Consider the following 18,660-nt stretch of genomic DNA (forward strand, 5'->3'; position numbering starts at 1 on the left):
TTTGCCCGACTGTCCAGTGATTAGTCCAAGGTACATCGACCTCACCGCCATTGGCATATTGAAAGTGAAAGTAGCTCAGTCGTGTCTGACTCTTTGCAACCACATGGACTATACAGTCCATGGAATTCTCCAAGCCAGAATACTGGCGTGGGTAGCCTTTCTCTTCTCCAGGGGATCTTCCCAACCCAGGGATTGAACCCAGGTCTCCGACATTGCAGGCGGATTCTTTACCACTTAAGCCATAAAGGAAGCCTGGGCTAAACAAATCTTCATTGTTGTGATGTCCTGTGCATGGCGGGACGTCCAGCAGCATCCCTGGCCTCTCCTCTCTAAATGCAAGTAGCACTCCGCATTCTAGTCATGACCACAACCAGAATTTGCCAAATGTCCCTTGAGGGCAACAACCCCAGTTAATAACAACTGGTCTACCCCAGGCCATCTTAGTGCTTTAATCAGCTATTCTGTTTTATGTTTTCTGGGCAAATACTTTAAGACATTAATGCATCATTGCAGGACAGAGGTCTAAATTATTTATATGAGAAACCACAATCTTACCAAGAAAAGAGACTTCACTGCTTTTTTGACACTTGCAAATACAACTAAGAGCAAATTCTGACTAGGGTTAGCTTATGCCAACTTTTAGCAGAAATTAAGGTTAAAAAAGGAACAAAATACAGACTGGATAATTTTGATCCATGTTTAATGAAAAAGAAGTTACAAGAATAGAAATGGACATAAAAGAAAGAGATCAGTTTGGGGAAAGATTGTGATAGATAGAACAGGGGAAGATCATATTAATCCTGAATTTACTCATGTATTCTTATTAGTCACCACTGACCCAAAACATCTCCTTAAACAAAACAGAGGGGTAGTTAGAATTTTACTGATGTTTACATGGGAACTCACCAAAGTAATGTCCAAACAATACCTTTCTGTTTCCCCCAGAACACACACAAGCAAAGGCAGAAATGTTTACCAAGAGGTAACATGGCATGAAGAAAATATACCTTTATCAGTTTTTTATTACAACAGCAAGTTAGCACTGCAAATGTGCACCGACACAAACATGCTTGCTGCTAATATTTTCATGAGAACACTTTTATGATATGCAACCATGTATTCTTAGGGCGATCAATCACTGAGGGATTAAACCTAACTGGTGAACATAAATATATGCAGTGAAGTTTCTGACAGTTCACATTGGAGCACAGTTGAAATATTAAAGACATTAAATTTAAAAATACACCGATGTGAAACTGCAGGGAGCATCTTACTAGTCTGTTTCATGGCTGAATTCTGCTCATGATTCTTAGTAGAAACAGTCAATGTTCTCTATCATTTTCTACCCAGATATATACAGTATGATCATACCTTGCTAAATAAGGGGAAAAAAATGTTTTGAAACGAATTATGATCTCTAAAAACATCTGGTAAAGGTTTGCTTTCATTATCTTATTTAAAAGAAAATAGCCCTTCTGTCCAACTAGACTGGCAAGCATGCAATTCATTAGTGTAGACCTTGGTCGTGTGTGTAATAAGGAGAAGCAACAGATTTTACTCGCTACCCCTTTAAAATAAAATATCTTTTGGCCAGCGCACAGCAGTCACCAGCCTCTTATGCTCACATTGAATCATGTCAAGTTAGGACGAGCCCTGTCTCTTCTGATACTGGATTCTCAGTTTCTCCAGTTGTTCTACGCACTGGGACTGGGCCAGCTTCAGTGTCCGATTCTCCTCCGTCAGTGCCTCGAATTCCCGGGCCAGCTGAGCGGCATCCAGCTTCTCCTTTTCTGCCTGATCCAGCTTCGCAATGAGCTCCTTTCTGAAGATGCATGGGGCAGGTGAGGCAGAAGCACAAACCATAATGAAAGAAATTAAATTACACAGCAACAGCATACTGGAAGCCGAATATGTCATTCCGCTCTGCTAAATCGGACCCATCTCTGCTTCTCCAGTGACTTACTGTCATTTTTCCAGCTTCACAAATGTTAGTTCCCTTTATTTTATCCCAGCACCTCTATTAGGTATATCCAAAATACTTAAAATACACTTTCAAATAGCTCAATAAGTCCATCGACAGAAAGAAAAGTAATCCTTTAAAGAGATCAACTAACTGTAAATGTTACCACTATTTTGGAGAAAAAAGCAGAAAAATTTGTTTACAACTCAAGATGCTACTGTCTTAAGGGTAGGGGGACTATAGTTTGTCCCTCATCTATTAATAAGTTTTGTCTTCCAAGTTCAGATATTACTTCTTTTGTTTTCTGAGTTTAACAAACCTTGACTAAGTTTCTTCGAACTAAGAAATTCCAGCTGCTTTCTGCAGGTTTTATTTTCCATGTCTTTCTCTAGTCCTTATGTATATCTTGTCACTTTAACTACAAAAGGATGTATCTACATTTGGTAGGAGTCTGATTCAAGAATTCAGGAAGCAGGCTAAGGTTATTGGAGGGAGCCTGTAGTGATAACGCCTTAAACAAAATCAGTTTTCAATAAATATTTGTAAGTAATTCATTGATGTAAATACACATAGTAAGGAGTTAAAGATGTGTAGTCCATGTTTAGATTTAATAAATTGGGGGTGCGGGGTTCATGATCCCATGGACTGTAGCCTGCCAGGCTCCTCCCTCCATGGGATTTCCTAGGTAAGAATCCTGGAGTGGGTTGCCATTTCCTACTGCAGGGGATCTTCCCAATCCAGAGACTGAACTCGAATATCTTCATCTCCAGCATTGGCAGGCGGATTCTTTACCACTAGCGCCACCTAGGAAACCATTAATAAACATGACAACCCAAAACAGGTCCACTCCCCATATATGTGTCAGTTAATCCTAAACTAGGGAGAAGGCAATGGCACCCCACTCCAGTACTCTTGCCTGGAAAATCCCATGGATGGAGGAGCCTGGTGGGCTGCAGTCCATGGGGTCGCTAAGTCGGACATGACTGAGCGACTTCGCTTTCACCTTTCACTTTCATGCACTGGAGAAGGAAATGGCAACCCACTCCGGTGTTCTTGCCTGGAGAATCCCAGGGACAGGGGAGCCTGGTGGGCTGCCATCTCTGGGGTTGAACAGAGTCGGACACGACTGAAGTGACTTAGCAATCCTAAACTAGATTTAACTGAATTCTCCTTTACCTCCATATAAGGGTAGGTCATATTTCTTCCTCCTCTGTAGGAAAAAGTGCAGAGACCTGTTAGACCACTTGAACCAAGTGATCAAACTTGACATTTCTAGTAACGAGATCAGTAGATGTTGCATGCGTCACAAAAGACCCTACATCTTCTCTGTGGTATGTGCATGCTCTGCTAAGTGGCTTCAGTCGTGGCTGACTCTTTGTGACTCTATGGACTGCAGCTGTGCAGGCTCCTCTGTCCATGGGCTTCTCCAAGCAAGAGTACTGGAGTGGGTTATCATGCTCCTCCAGGGGATCTTCCCCACCCAGGGACTGAACCCACGTCTCATGTCTCCTGCATTAGCAAGCAGACTCTTTACCACTAGCGCCACCTGGGTATTCCTTTCAAAAAACGCAAATACCAGACAACCTCAAATTGAGGGAAATGCTAAAAAAAAAATAGCTAGCCCATGTTAAAAAACTAAAGAGAAATGACAACAAAATCAATATGCAATTCTGGACTGGGAAAAAAAAAGCTGTGAAGGACATTATAGGGAAAGGGATGCAATTTGTTCTTGCTGTCGTTTAGTCACTAAGTCATGTCCAACTTTCTGTGACCCAAGGACTGTAGCCTGCCAGTCGTCTCCGTCCATGGGATTTCCCAGGCAAAATTACCAGAACGGGTAGCCATTTCCTTCTCCAGGGGATCTCCCAGACTCAAGAATCAAACCCATGTCTCCTGCATTTGCAAATAGGTTCTTCACAGCTGAGCCACTAGGGGATGCAATTGAAATACAGGCTATGAATTAGATAACAGTACTGTGTCAATGCTAAATTTCTTAATTTTAATTATTGTACTGAGGTCAAGTGACAGAATGCCCTTGTCCTTAGAAAACATCACTGAAGTATTTAGGACAATGGAGCATGATAGAGATAGTGATACTGACATACACATATACATCTATATATATATATGGGATTCCTTGGTGGCTCAGACGGTAAAGCGTCTGCCCGCAATGTGGGAGGCCCAGGTTCGATCCCCGGGTCGGGAAGATCCCCTGGAGAAGGAAACAGCAACCCACTCCAGTACTCTTGCCTAGAAAATTCTATGGATGGAGGAGCCTGGTGGGCTACAGTCCATGGGGTCGCAAAGAGTCCGACACAACTGAGCGACTTCACTTTCACTTTTCACTATTTATCTGTATATATACATGTGATATAGATAGATATATATCCTACCTCTCTAAGAAAGAAAGAACCCCAGTGGTGTGCAGCTTTGGGAAGAGGGAGAATAAAGCACAGCTGGGGAAATTTTTAATAACTAGTGAATGCAATAAGGAAATATGGGGGTTCTTATATCATTTTTGCAACTTTTCTATAAATTTGAAACTGTCAAAATAAAGTTGCCTAAGAAAAAGGGCAAAAAAACTAATAAGAATAGAAGTTCTAGTACTTTCCTCCTGCATTCAATGGACTGCCTTGTGTACCCAATTTGGTGACCACTGAGCAAAATCAGGTATTGGAAAGAAACAGCCCAACAGCGACAAAGGGAAGATAACCTGGAACACTGATATGCATACACACAAAGTTCCTTTGGGCTCTAATTGATCTTTCAATCTTCCATGATGTTTAGAACACAAAGGCTCCCAAAGACAAATTAGAAGTTTGGGATTAACATATACACACTAGCATATATAAAACAGATAAATAACAAGGACCTACAGCACAGGGCACCTTACTCAAATCTTATAATAACCTATAATGGAAAAGAACTTGAAAAAGAATTTATATGTGTATATATACATAACTTGGAGAAGGCAATGGCACCCCACTCCAGTACTCTTGCCAGGAAAATCCCATGGATGGAGGAGCCTGGTAGGCTGCAGTCCATGGGGTCACTAAGAGTCGGACACGAATGAGCAACTTCACTTTCACTTTTCACTTGCATGCATTGGAGAAGGAAATGGCAACCCACTCCAGTGTTCTTGCCTAGAGAATCCCAGGGATGGGGGAGCCTGGTGGGGTGCCATCTATGGGGTCGCACAGAGTCAGACACGACTGAAGTGACTTAGCAGCAGCAGCAGCATATACCTAACTGAATAATTTTGCTGTACACCTGAAACTAACCTAACACTGTAAATTAACTATACTTAAATGGTTTAAAATGGTTTTTAAAAATGGTTTGAAAAAAGAATATAGGGAATTCCCCAGCAATCCAGTGATTAGGACTTCACATTTCCACTGCAGGAGGCATGGGTTTGATCCCTGATCGGATTCAGTGTGACCAAAGAGGGGAAAACATATAAAGTCTGCAAAAAATACTTGTTGATTAAATATAATTGGAGAATAAGATACCTCAGGGTCAACACATGTTTTAAAGATAAATAGAAACTCAAAGTACTTAATCTAATTGGGAAAAGTCACACACCTATTAAGAAACAGCTGTGAATCGAACCTATTCTTCTGATTAAATGTTTAAGGTTCTTGCCTCTAAACTTAACTTAAGCAATAAACGTTAATAATTAAACATTTGTTAAGTTTCTTATGGGCTTCCCGTTGGCTCAGCAGTAAAAAATCCACCTGCAATGCAGGAGATGTGGGTTTGATCCCTCGGTTGGGAAGATACCCCGAAGGAGGGCATGGCAACCCACTCCAGTATTTTTGCCTGGAGAATCCCATAAACAGAGGAGCCTGGCAGGCTACAGTCCATAGGGTCACGACACGACCGAAGCAACTGAGCATGCACACACAGTTTCTTATGTAATGATCTTAAAGAAAGTGAAGAGAAGTAGCTCAGTCATGTCTGACTCTTTGCAACCCCATGGACTGTATCCTACAGGCTCCCCCGTCCATGGGATTTTCCAGGCAAGAATACTGGAATGGGTTCCCATTTCCTTCTCCAGGAGATCTTCCCGACCCAGGGACTGAACCCAGGTCTCCTGCATTGTAGGCAGATGCTTTACCACCAGGGAAGTCCTGAAGAAATTTCTTAAAGAAATTGATCAGTAAAACTTATGTAAGTAAAAAGAGACATGCCTCCAAATCCCTTACCCATCAGATGCTCTATTCCTGTTCTTTTCATCTCTTCAAATTAACTGTGTCACACAAACAGTGGCTACTGTCCAGGTTCCATATCTGATCTTGTTTAAAACTCCTGAGGACATCCATTACCAGTTTTAACTGGTAGGGAAAATAAATCACAAAATCACAGATTTTACAACTAAAAGGAATGGTCGTGATTGTCTAGTCCAATCTTCTTGCGTTGGAGAAAGTCAATAATAATTTATTCCTTACTGGAATCAAGAAGACTCGATTGATAGGTTTCTAAATTACTTTAATGTATTTTATAAGCAATTATACATCTATTTAATGAATACTGTCAAAACATCTGTTGCCTCCTGTCCAAGACCTAGTTATACAGACAAACTGATGCTCATCCATTGTGCTGTGTTGTGCTTAGTCGCTCCGTTGTGTCTGGCTCTTTGCGACCCCATGGACTGTAGCCCGCCAGGTTCCTCTGTCCATGGGGATTCTGCCGGCAAAAATACTGAAGTGGGTTGCCATGCCTTCCTCCAGGGGATCTTCCCAAACCAGGGATCAGACCCAGGTCTCCCATTTACATAGACAAATTGATGTTCATCCATTAGCAATTCATAATTAAATCCTGGCACATCAAGCTACAAAAATAGTCTTATAAATAGATGATCTGAAGAACAAGTCAATATGTATAATTGACTAAATAGGGTCTTGCTTTGATTTCTTATTTATCATTTCTTTCATTCCCTTCAAAAGAGTTTGATAAAGGTGCAGAAGACAATCATTACAGGAATCTTATTTCTGATGTCAAGAACCTGTAACATAGTTTTCCACATGATGTACCTCAACAGTGAAAAGGTCACAACCTTGGCTGCACCAGAGATCATCTGTTGTCCCCATCCTAAGCTGCATGCCTGGCAAAGGTTTGATTTGCTAAAACAAATAGGAAAAGGGGAAATCCTAGTGAGTTGGTAGAAAGAACTTGAAGACTTTCTGCAAAGTAATTCCAAAATGAAGGACATTCTTTATGTTGTAGGAGGTTGGAAATAGATTCATCATTAGGACAAATATTTCTCTGCTTCTGTGAAGACCACTACTATGGCTCTTTGAACTTTCAAAGCTGACTAAAGATTTTTACTTGGAAAAGAAAATCCTGGTAGGTTAGCCCCTAGGAGCTAAAGTATTCATTTTAAATAATAAAGTAATACAATACTATCTCTATCATAGGGAGACGTTTAGTTTAAATGAAGGTTTAGACTGCACAGTTAGTGATTCTCGAAAGATATGTGCACTGGTGGTGTTTAGTCTGTAAGTCCAGTTGGGTTCTTTCCAATCCCATGGACTGTAGCTCTCCAGGTGCCTCTGTCCATGGGACTTCCCAGGCAAGAACCCTGGAGTGGGTTGCCATTTCCTTCTCCAAGGGGGTCTTCCTGACCCAGGGATTGAGCCCCCATCTCCTGCATCTCCTGCGTTTGTAGGAGGATTCTTTAAAGGCCCAAATCGTTATGACTGGGGCACCAACTGAAAGTGTAACCTCGTAGTCTGATGAAATCTGGGATACTGGGATTTCACATAAAGCTCAGTCCTAAAATGAAAGAATCTCCTTGACCATATCTCCGCCTCTTGGAGCAAAGTGAAGAGTCACGTCACTTCTTTGGCCCTTCAACTCAGTCACTCAACACATATTTGTTGAAATCCTATTACAAGCCAAGCCCTGGCCTCCATTCTCGATTGGCTAGTTATCAGGAAGCGTATCTCACCTGCTGGAAAATGAACGCGAATTCTATAACTTACCCCAAACCATCTTATCTATACTAGACATTTTAGGAAAGAGGGTCAAATTTCGTTCCCTCATTACTACATACCCTGCAAACACTTGTGGAGAATTATCCTCATTCACTGTTTCTTTATAACCCTGAAAACCTACTTTCTGAGGGCTGCATAAATATTCTCAGAAAAATATGCTGGGAATGAAAAAAAGCGAGGTTTGGTTTCCAATGTTTGCTAACTGTGGTACTGTGGAAAGAAAACTTCCCTGAAGTCAAGCAAGTAAAACACGTAAAACTGAACTTCCACCATCTGGCCCTTCCCTGCCCCTCACCCTCTCTGTCCCCAACCTTTGAGAGTTTCCCCAGAACACAGGTTAAACACCTCTGAGTTCCAAAATGTAACACAGAAATATCCCAAAGAAATAAACGTTTCTTGTGAAATAGAAAAACCTCTTGCTGCTGGAAATTTCAAAACAAATTAAATACCATAACTAAAAACAAATCAAAATAGGGCTGTTTCTAAACTGACTTTACAAATTTCTTTCACTCCATTTCCTCTATCCCAATATATTCCCCTCAGTGAGATACTGCTCCCTCAAGCATCATTTTAAATACTTTTAAAAGACGTGACAGGACTTCCTTGGTGATCCAGCAGTTAAGACACTGCATTTCCAATACAAGGGATGTCGGTTTGATCCTTGGTTTGGGAACTAAGATCCCACATGCCATGCAGAGCAGCAAAAAAAAAAAAAAAAAGACAAGAAATACAGATCAGATGTTAATTTTGGTATTCCCCCTATGAAAACCCTTTTCTAATGTTTTACCATTAAAATTATATATCCTTTTTTTTAACTCAATAATAAAAAGACAACTCAATTTAAAAATGGGCAAAGGATCCAAATAGACATTTCTCCAAGATGTCATAGAAATGTCACAAAGCACGTGAGAAGATGTTCAACATTTTCAGCTATCAGGGAAGTGTAAATCAAAACCACAAAGAAATATCATTTTATACCCACTAGCATGACTATAACCAAAAAGACATAATAAATGTTGGCAAAGATGTGGAGAAATTGGATCATTCATACATTTCTAATGGGAATATAAAATGGTGCAGCCATTTCAGAAACAGTCTGGCAGCCCCTCAGAAGGTTATGGGGCTTCCCTTGTGGCTCAGCTGGTAAAGAATGCTCCTGCAGCGCAGAAGACCTGGATTCGACCCCAGGGTTCGGAAGATCCCCTGGGGAAGGGAAAGGCGACCCACTCCAGTATTCTGGCCTGGAGAATTCCACAGACTGTATACTCCATGGGGCCGCAAAGAGTCGGACATGACTAAGTGACTTTCACTTCAGAAGGTTACACATGGGACTATCACAGGACCCAGCAATTCCACTCCTAGTAAAAGCGAACTGAAAAGATACATCCCCACAACACTTCCACATGAATGTTTGCAGCAGCATTATTCGTAATAGCCAAAAGTGCAAAGAATCCAAAGGTCCATCAACTGACAAATGGATAAATAAACGTGGTATAACCATACAGCAGAACATTATTTGACAATAGAAAGAAATGAAGCACAGCTGTGTCTCATTTTATTGCGCTTTGCTTTATTGTGCTTCACAGATACTGTATTTTGCTTTGCTTTTTTTTTTTTTTAACATTTGCTCATTTTGTGTCTCTGTATTACATTTTGGAAATTCTCAAAATATTTCAAGCTTTGCCATTATTACTGTATTTGTAATGGTAATGGTAACCTGTGATCCATGATCTTTGATGTTATTATGTAAAAAGACCACAATTTTCTGAAGGCTAGTATTTATTAGCAATAAAGTGTTTTTATATTAAGATATGTACTTTTTTGGGCTTCCCTGGTGGCTCAGCAGTAAAGACTCCACCTGCGGTGCAGAAGCTGCAAGAGATGTGAGTTCGGTATCTGGGTCAGGAAGATCCCCTGGAGAAGGGAAAGGCAACCCACTCTAGTATTCTTGCCTGGAGAATCCCACAGACAAAGGAGACTGGCAGGCTACCGTCCATAGGGTCACAAAGAGTCAGACACGACTGAGGCAACTTAGCATGCACACGTGTACTTTTTTAGACATAATGCTGCTACACATTTAATAGATTACATAGTATACTTAACAGATTAATAGTATAAACATGAAAGTGAAGCGAAAGTGAAAGTTGCTCAGCCGAGTCCGACTCTTTGAGACCCCATGTACCAGGAGAAAGCAATGGCACCCTACTCCAGTACTTTTGTCTGGAAAATCCCATGGGCGGAGGAGCCTGGTAGGCTGCAGTCCATGGGATCACTAAGAGTCGGACACGACGGAGTGACTTCACTTTCACTTTTCACTTTCATGCATTGGAGAAGGAAATGGCAACCCACTCCAGTGTTCTTGCGTGAGGAATCCCAGGGACGGGGGAGCCTGGTGGGCTGCCGTCTATGGGGTCACACAAAGTGGGACACGACTGAAGTGACATAGCAGCAGCAGCAGCAGCAGTACTATACAGTCCATGGAATTCTCCAGGCAAGAACACTGGAGTGGGTAACCTTTCCCTCCTCCAGGGGATCTTCCCAACCCAAGGATCGAACTCAGGTCTCCTGCATTGCAGGCAAGTTCTTTCATATTCACTGGGAAACCAAAGAATTTGTGTGACTCTCTGGTGCGATATTCTCCTTATTGCCCATGATCTAGAGCCAAACTTGCAACACCTCCAAGGTCTACCTGCACTGACACATGCCGCAACACAGATAAACTTCGAAAACAGTACACTAAGTGCGAGAGGCCAGTCACAAGAGACCACAAACCGCATGATTCCGCTTCTCTGAAATACCCAGAACAGGCAAACACACAGAGACAGAAAATAGCTGAGTGGCTGCCAGCGGCTGGCAGGAGGAAGAGGAATGGGGGCTGACTACTCAGTGCACCAGGTTTGTTTTCGGGGATGATGGAAATGTTCTAAAATTGTGATGATGGTCGCACAACTCTGAGTCTACCAAAAACCCCTGAATTGTTTCTTTTGTTACATAACATTTTTCAACCCAAATTTTCTAAGAGTTTTTCCTGATATTCTAAGTCAATCTTCCCACCACCACCACCCCAGCCACAACCCACAGCATGTAGGATCTTAGTCCCCCAACCAGCGATCTAACCCTCACCATCCCCTCCCCACATTGAGTGGAAGCTCAGAGTCTTAACCACTGAACCACCAGGGAAGCCCCTCTAAGCCAAACTTTTAAACACTACAGCACCTAACACAATGTTTCATACATAGAGCAACAAGTGGTTTCTCCTCTGAATGAGATAAAATACAAAGCAAACTTTACTAATTACAACTTTAATTTTAGAACTAATTATAGTTTAACTATACCTTCTCTTTTTTTTTTCTTTTGCTGTGTCGCATGACTTGCAGAATCTTAATTTCTCGACAGGGATTGAACCCAGGCCCCTGAAGTGGAAGTGCAGAATCCTAACCAATGGACTGACAAGGAATTCCCAAAAACACATTTTTAAGACATGCAAACAATTCAGTGATAAATTTCAAATGTCATAAAATATCTGTGGGAGATTTGGGTTGACATATACACATTACTTGGAGAAGGCAATGGCACCCCTCTCCAGTACTCCTGCCTGGAAAATTCCATGGATGGAGGAGCCTGGTGGGCTGCAGTCCATGGGGTCGTGAAGAGTCAGACACGACTGGGCGACTTCACTTTCACTTTTCACTTTAATGCATTGGAGAAGGAAATGGCAACCCACTCCAGTGTTCTTGCCTGGAGAATCCCAGGGACAGGGGAGCCTGGTGGGCTGCCGTCTATGGGGTCGCACAGAGTCGGACACGACTGAAGCGACTTAGCAGCAGCAGCAGCAGCAGCATACACATTACTATATGTAAAAATAGATAACTAATAAGGATCTACTCTATAGCACAGTATACTACTATACAGACTCCTCAATAAGTCTGTAATGACCTATATGGGAAAGAATCTAAAAAAAAGTGAATATATGTATATGTGTATACGTATATATATACATATATATTTATATGTATGTATAACTGACTCACTTTGCTATTGTAAACCAACTATATCACAATAAAATTTTTTTAAAAAAATACTAAAATAGATAAAAATGGAATTCTAAAAAATGTTCAATTAACCCACAGGATGGCAAGGAAAAAAACCAAGGAAATGGCAAGAAAAAAAAAGAAAGAGGAAACAAAAAGAAAATAATAACAAAATAACCAATTCAAGTTTATAGCCCAACAACAACAAAATCTCATTTCTATGAGTTTCCATTACATACACAAAATTTATATGCGTTCTATAAAAATGCTCATAATATTTATTGAAAAAGTATGTATATATTTTATGTTACTATATTTGTACTTATATAAATATATTTATTCACATACAAAAGAGTTAGAAAAAATAGGCAAAAATGATAGTAGGAGTTTTGCAAAGATGTCAGACTTATTGGTAAATTTTTAAAGCTTTCAGTAAAATTGTCTTTTTTTTCCAACTGAGAAGAGAAAATTTTCCAATGAAAGTAAGAAGCAGCTTTTTGTATATCATTAATCAATAAAACAGAAAATATTCTTTAAATTAAATTCACCTTATTGTGAGTTTGTAATCTTAGAAAATGTTTGATTCTCTTTATCCACCCAACGGACAATATTTAAAATAATATATAATCAACTTTTCTCTCCCTTCTGTGAAGTCTCTCAAACTAGATCCAGGGAGACCCCCTCTGGAGATGAGAGTGAATTTCAGTTTAACCTGTGCCCACATGGCTCCAACATGTAAAAACTCTCTTTTAAAACACCTGGGTTAATATGGACAGTGCCCCTCTCAGTGTGGTATGGAACATTCACTGCACAACTGAATGCGGTGGCTGTTCTTTTTTTTAACGTTTTATTTTGTACTGGTGTAGAGCCAATTAACAATGTTGTAGAGTTTCAGTGGACAGCAAAGGGACTCATATATATCCAGTCATATATATAGATATACATATAGCCATTGGATAGATATATCCACTATATATATATCCATTCTCTGCCAAACTCCCTTCCCATCCAGGCTGCCACATAATACTGAGCAGAGTTCCCTGTGCTATACAGTAGGTCCTTGCTGATTATCCAGTTTAAATATAGCAGTGTGTACACATCCAACCCAAACTCTCTCACTAGCCCTTCCCCCATCCCTGCCCCCAGCAACCATAAGCTCCGTCTCAAAGCCTGAGTCCTTGGCTGTTCTTAGGGAAGGAATTTGGGGAAGTTTTACAGCATGTCTTTATGGCATAAGTTTGCTATCATTTTATCTTGCTTTGTAAGCCATCTGGTGTAGGTTTTTCTTCTATGCAAGACTATAAATTCTGTGACAATGAGGACAGTGTAGGACACATAGTAGATATTTGCTATGTATAGACGGGTTAGATAGAACTGAAGGAAGCCTTTTGAAAGACACAACAAATAAATAAAATGTTTAAAAATTAAAATAGAACACCTGGATTAGCATCTCTCTGTGCGTCTAGCTTATGGTAGCCGATCACCAGAAGCAACGTAATCAGTCACATTTTATTAAATAAAAGGGAAGAAATTCTCATCCAAATGACTGAAAAATGAAGAGCTGATCTATTTCGGTCAAATCCATATGGTCCACTCTATTTTGACTAAGTATCAACAACCTCAGATATGCAGATGATACTACTCTAATGGCAGAGAGTAAAGAGGAACTAAAGAGCCTCTTTTTTTTTTTTTTTTCTTTAAAGAGCCTCTTGATGAGGGTGAAATAGGAGAGTGAAAAAGCTGGCTTAAAATTCAACAATCCAAAAACTAAGATCATGGCATCCGGCTCCATCACTTCACGGCAAAGAGAAGACGGAAAAGTGGAAATAATGACAGATTTTCTTTTCTCAGGCTCCAAAATCACTGTGAACAGTGACTGCAGCCACAAATTTAAAAGACAATTGCTCCTTGGAAGAAAAGCTATGACAAAGCTAGACAGTGTATTAAGAAGCAGAGATATCACTTTGCTGACAAAGGTCCATCTAGTCAAAACTGTGGTTTTTCCAGTAGTCATGTATGAATGTGAGAGTTGGACTATAGAGAAGGCTGAGTGCCGAAGAATTGATGTTTTCGAATCATGGTGTTGGAGAAGACTTTTGAGTCTCTTGAACTGCAAGGAGATCAAGCCAGTCAATCCTAAAGGAAATCAGAGTGTTCATTGGAAGGACTGATGCTGAAACTGAAGCTCCAATTCTTTGGCCACCTGATGCGAAGAGCCAACTCACTGGAAAAGACCCTAAAGCTGGGGAAGATTGAGGGCAGGAGGAGAAGGGGACAACAGAGGATGCGATGGTTGAATAGCATCACCAAATCAATGGACATGAGTTTGACCAAACTCCAGGAGACAGTGAAGGACAAGGAAGCCTGGCATGCTGCCGTCCATGGGGTCACAAAGAGTCAGACACAACTTAGCAACTGGACAACAATCTTGCCTAAACAAAAAGACCATTTAGGAAAATATCTGTTGCAAAATAAATTTCTACTTCAGTAAAGTGAAAGTGAAAGTGAAGTCACTCAGTTGTGTCCGACTCTTTGCGATCCCATGGACTACAGCCTACCAGGCTCCTCAGTCCATGGAATTTTTGAGGCAAGAGTACTGGAGTGGGTTGCCATTTCCTTCTGCAGGGGATCTTCCCAACCCAGGGATCAAACTGGGTCTCCTGCACTGCAGGGAGATGCTTTACCGTCTGAGCTACCAGAGAAGCCCTCTTCAGTAAAGTGTTAAAAAAAAAAAAAAAAACATGAACTGCACAAAGCCTTTGTAAGACCAAGCTCATTTTTTTACAAATATAAAATATAACCATACTTCCAGTTTTAACAATTTATCTTAGCAATTCTTTACTTGTGATACTGACTCCATATTTTAAATACAGACCATACAAATTACAAATAAAAAATGCTACATGGTGGATATAATGATCTCCTATAATCGGCCACTATAAATCACCCCAACTCATATTTTATCCTATGCTCAACTCCCTATTCAGTGACTGGGATACAAAAAGAGGTTAAAGGGTATGGAGCTCTGCAGGGAACTAGACAGAGTCAGAAAGACAGGACATACAGTTCAGTGATAGTGATAATCACTCAGTCGTGTCTGACTCTGTGACCCATGAACTGTAGCCAGTAGACTGTCGGCCCCTCTGTCCATGGGGTTTCTCAGGCAAGAATACTGGAGTGGGTTGCCATTTCCTTCTCCAGGGGATCTTCATGGTATAGGGATCAAACTCACGTCTCCTGCATTGCAGGCAGATTCTTTACTGTCTGACCCCAGTCAGTGAGTAACTACTGATAATACTCGCCTACAAAAAGTACCCAAAGAATCATTCCAGTAAGTTTTTCTTCACCCAGGAAAAGTGCTGATCACAGTGGGATGGTTGGGGAGGGATACAGGCTAAGTTCTTTTCAAGGGTAGCATTTGGCCAGATGAAGAGGAAGGAAGGAGACTCTAGACTGAGCCTGGTGTGAGCAAGGGCACTGAGGCAGAAAAAGTGAATAGGCGAGAATGAGCTAAAACATTCTGCAGAGGCACTAACCCCATACTGAGGCAGATCTCACAATCTAGGTGGAAAACTTCATGTCCTTCTCTAGCAACATGAAACCACAGGCAGGGAAACCAGTTAGAATATTATGCTGACCAAGATTTGAAGTAACAAGTCCCAATCCCAAATGGCAGAAACAGGAATGAATAAAAAGGACTTTGAGAGATTTTACCAAAAAGAAAGAAAATAAATAAAGAATCTGGCCTTTGTCTAAAGTCTAGTGAATTACTTATGGAAAAAAAAAAAAAGACAACATCATAATTTCAAGAAAACTCCAAACCCTTCCAAATAGGCTTGAGAGAGAAAGTAAGATGAGTTTTGCAGAAACAGCAAGAATATGTTTCAATAAGAGAGCAAGGAATCATTCTCATACTGTCCTATTGTATTTTTTGATGCAGCATACAAAAATATACACTTACAAAACATATAATTTAGTGGGAAAGTCTTGTATTGCCACCTCCCAAAAAAAGCTACACATGGGGCTAATTTAAATAACACTATACCTTCAGTCTAAAATATTTATTATTTACAAATAAATACATAATTTACCTGGGGCTTTTTTTCCTATCACAATACCATAGTTAACACACACATACACACCAACAGGAAGATACATTTATAAGCCACTGATAATACAAGTCCTCCTTTAACTTCATCACTGGTTACATTATTAATAGGCATCTTCAGTTCCTTTATGGCACTTTTTGAAGGACTCAGATTGTATGCAAATGTACTATCGAAGCATTCCAACCAATTTGTGAAAACTCTTAGACCAAAAAGAAAGTCTCAGACATACAAAGCAAAAGTTGTGTTTCTCATCTCCTCATGAGCATCTTTCAATGCCCTATAGCCAAAAGTCCAGGTATGACTTTATGTTTGAAGGAAAGTAAGGAAGTAAGAAGATATTTGCAACATGCCAACTGGTCTTAGCATAAATGACGTCCGACCCTAAAACCAGTGCTGCTCCCCACAATATTATCCTGTCCAACTACCATTCTGGGGAGTCTTCAAAGGGTCCTGAGAGCTTCATAAATCTCTCAATACAAAATGTTTCCCTTAGAGTCATTTAAAAATTATGCTTTATATAAGTATAAATATAAATATGTTGTGATACCATGTATCACTCCAGTAAGAAGAAGAAGAAGAGCAGAAACTTAAAGACTCACAATATGTTTGGCTTATGTGTCACTCATCCACCAGAAATTTATTCAGTATCTACGTATTATGTACTGTGCTTTAGGCAAATGATGGTGGGAAACACCTGACTATCCTCTCTTTTTAGGACACTTACCACTTAGCAGGAGATGCCAATATTCATCAAAAGATCTCCCTAATAAATGTGTAAAGTACACACTGACCAAAGCTATGACGAAAAAGTGTCTGAGGCTTTCAAAGGATGAAAGAATGGGGATCACTGAGTTGATATCGGCAGAATTTAGTGCAGTTGAGAAAATGGATACATGAATGGCTGAGTCCCTTTGGTGTCCACCTGAAACTCTCACAACATTGTTAATCGGCTATACTCCAATACGAAGCAAAAAGTTTAATATAAAAAAAGGAGAATTCAGAAGCATAAAGTTATGAGTACGTAAAGTGAGAATGCTTTAATTAATAAACTGCCTAACTCCCTTCAGCAGAACTTTAATGATAATAGAAGCTGTGAAGATTGAAAAAAAAAAAAAAAGAAAACTTACTGGACTATTGAGCTATAAAATGCAGTTAATCAACTAATACATTTACCTTATCCCAAGGAGCTATCCCAGTGGCTTCTTTACCTGAGGTGGGCATGCCAGCATTAAAGCATTAATTAAAATCCACCCTAAGACAAAGTGCCCTGGGGCCTTTGAGCACATTCACAGGGAACATCACGTGGCTCTAGGTGGTGTTTTAGCATCTCTAATTTCCGGAATTAAAGAATGCTCATTAAAAAGTTAAGTTTCGAGTAGGACACACTCCCCTGGTCCCTCTGGCCACTCTCTTTCATCTAGCACAGTTCTGCTTGTATCACTCCTAGAATCACAGATGAAGGCACAGAAGGCCTGAACCACAGAAAGTTCTCCTGCCCACCTGTCTCCTTCCCTCTCGCCCCCATGCTCAACCTGTCCTCCCCTACCATCCACAGTCCATGAGCAGCAGTCAGCGGTCAAGGATGAGGGCATCCGGGGCGGGGGGCGGAAAGTACTTACTTTCTTTCCTCCAGCAGGGCAATCTCCTTTTTCACCTCGCGGTATTCTTCTGCTATCTGACAGTGCTGCTTGTACACCTGCATGGATTCCACGGAGTCATGACAAGGCGGCAGAGGCTTCACACACACAAAAAAGAGAAATCAGTCCGTTTCCTTGTTGCAGAATAAATTACCAACCGCCGTGCTATCCTGATGATCTTTAGAGGGAGAGGTTTTGCAGGAGAATGGCATTGTCAGTCCACACTGGACAGAGACTGGCCGATTCTATTTGACTACAAATGGAGAAGTGACCCGATAACCCCCCACCCCCCGCCGCGTGCATCTTCCAGTGTTATTCCAGGGCACCCTCAGGCCCAGGCCAGAGCTCTGAGACCCATGACAGGTCAGTTACCTGCCATGTACTGAAAAATAAGTCCCCTATAATTCTAAGAATCTTAAACTCCGCTTTAGAGAATATTTTGGTTGTTTGTTTCAATCACCCCTTGATTTCTATTCCTGATGCCCAGAGGCATAAATGCAACTTGTAGAGAGGAGGAGCCCTACAAGAAAGGAATCCAATAAACTTACCTACAAAAACAATAATAAATATATAGAGTCACAGAAATAGAAAAGAAACCGATGGTTACCAGGGGAGAATAGGGGGAGGAATAAGTTGTGAGATTGGGATTAACATACATACATCGCTATACATAAAATAGATAACTAATAAGTGCTTACTGTATAGCATAGGAAACACTATTCAGTAGTCTGTAAAGACTTCTGTGAGAAAATAATCTTAAAAAAATATGATGCATGTGTATAACTGATTCACTTTGTTGTACACTTGAAACCAACACGACATTGTACATCAACTATACTCCAAGAGAAAAAAAAAGAAAGAAAGGAATCCAAACTGAAGAAATGATGCTGGCCTGGAAATAATGGTTGCAACAATTAACAAACCATA

General features: G+C 40.6%; 1 protein-coding gene across 1 annotated transcript in view; it reads right to left on the bottom strand.

Moving 5' to 3' along the window:
- Positions 1–1,641: 1,641 nt before the first annotated feature.
- The window catches only part of MAP3K7CL (MAP3K7 C-terminal like), a 44,847-nt gene continuing 27,828 nt past the window's right edge, over positions 1,642–18,660 (bottom strand). Inside the window, exons 4-5 of the mRNA XM_068981541.1 lie at positions 17,716–17,831; positions 1,642–1,822 (exon numbers count right to left, since the gene is read on the bottom strand). Of these exons, the coding sequence (XP_068837642.1) occupies positions 1,642–1,822; positions 17,716–17,831 (297 nt within the window). The remainder of the gene's footprint in view (positions 1,823–17,715; positions 17,832–18,660) is intronic.

This window comes from Capricornis sumatraensis, chromosome 1 (assembly GCF_032405125.1).
Source record: "Capricornis sumatraensis isolate serow.1 chromosome 1, serow.2, whole genome shotgun sequence".
Classification (NCBI taxonomy): Eukaryota; Metazoa; Chordata; class Mammalia; order Artiodactyla; family Bovidae; genus Capricornis; species Capricornis sumatraensis.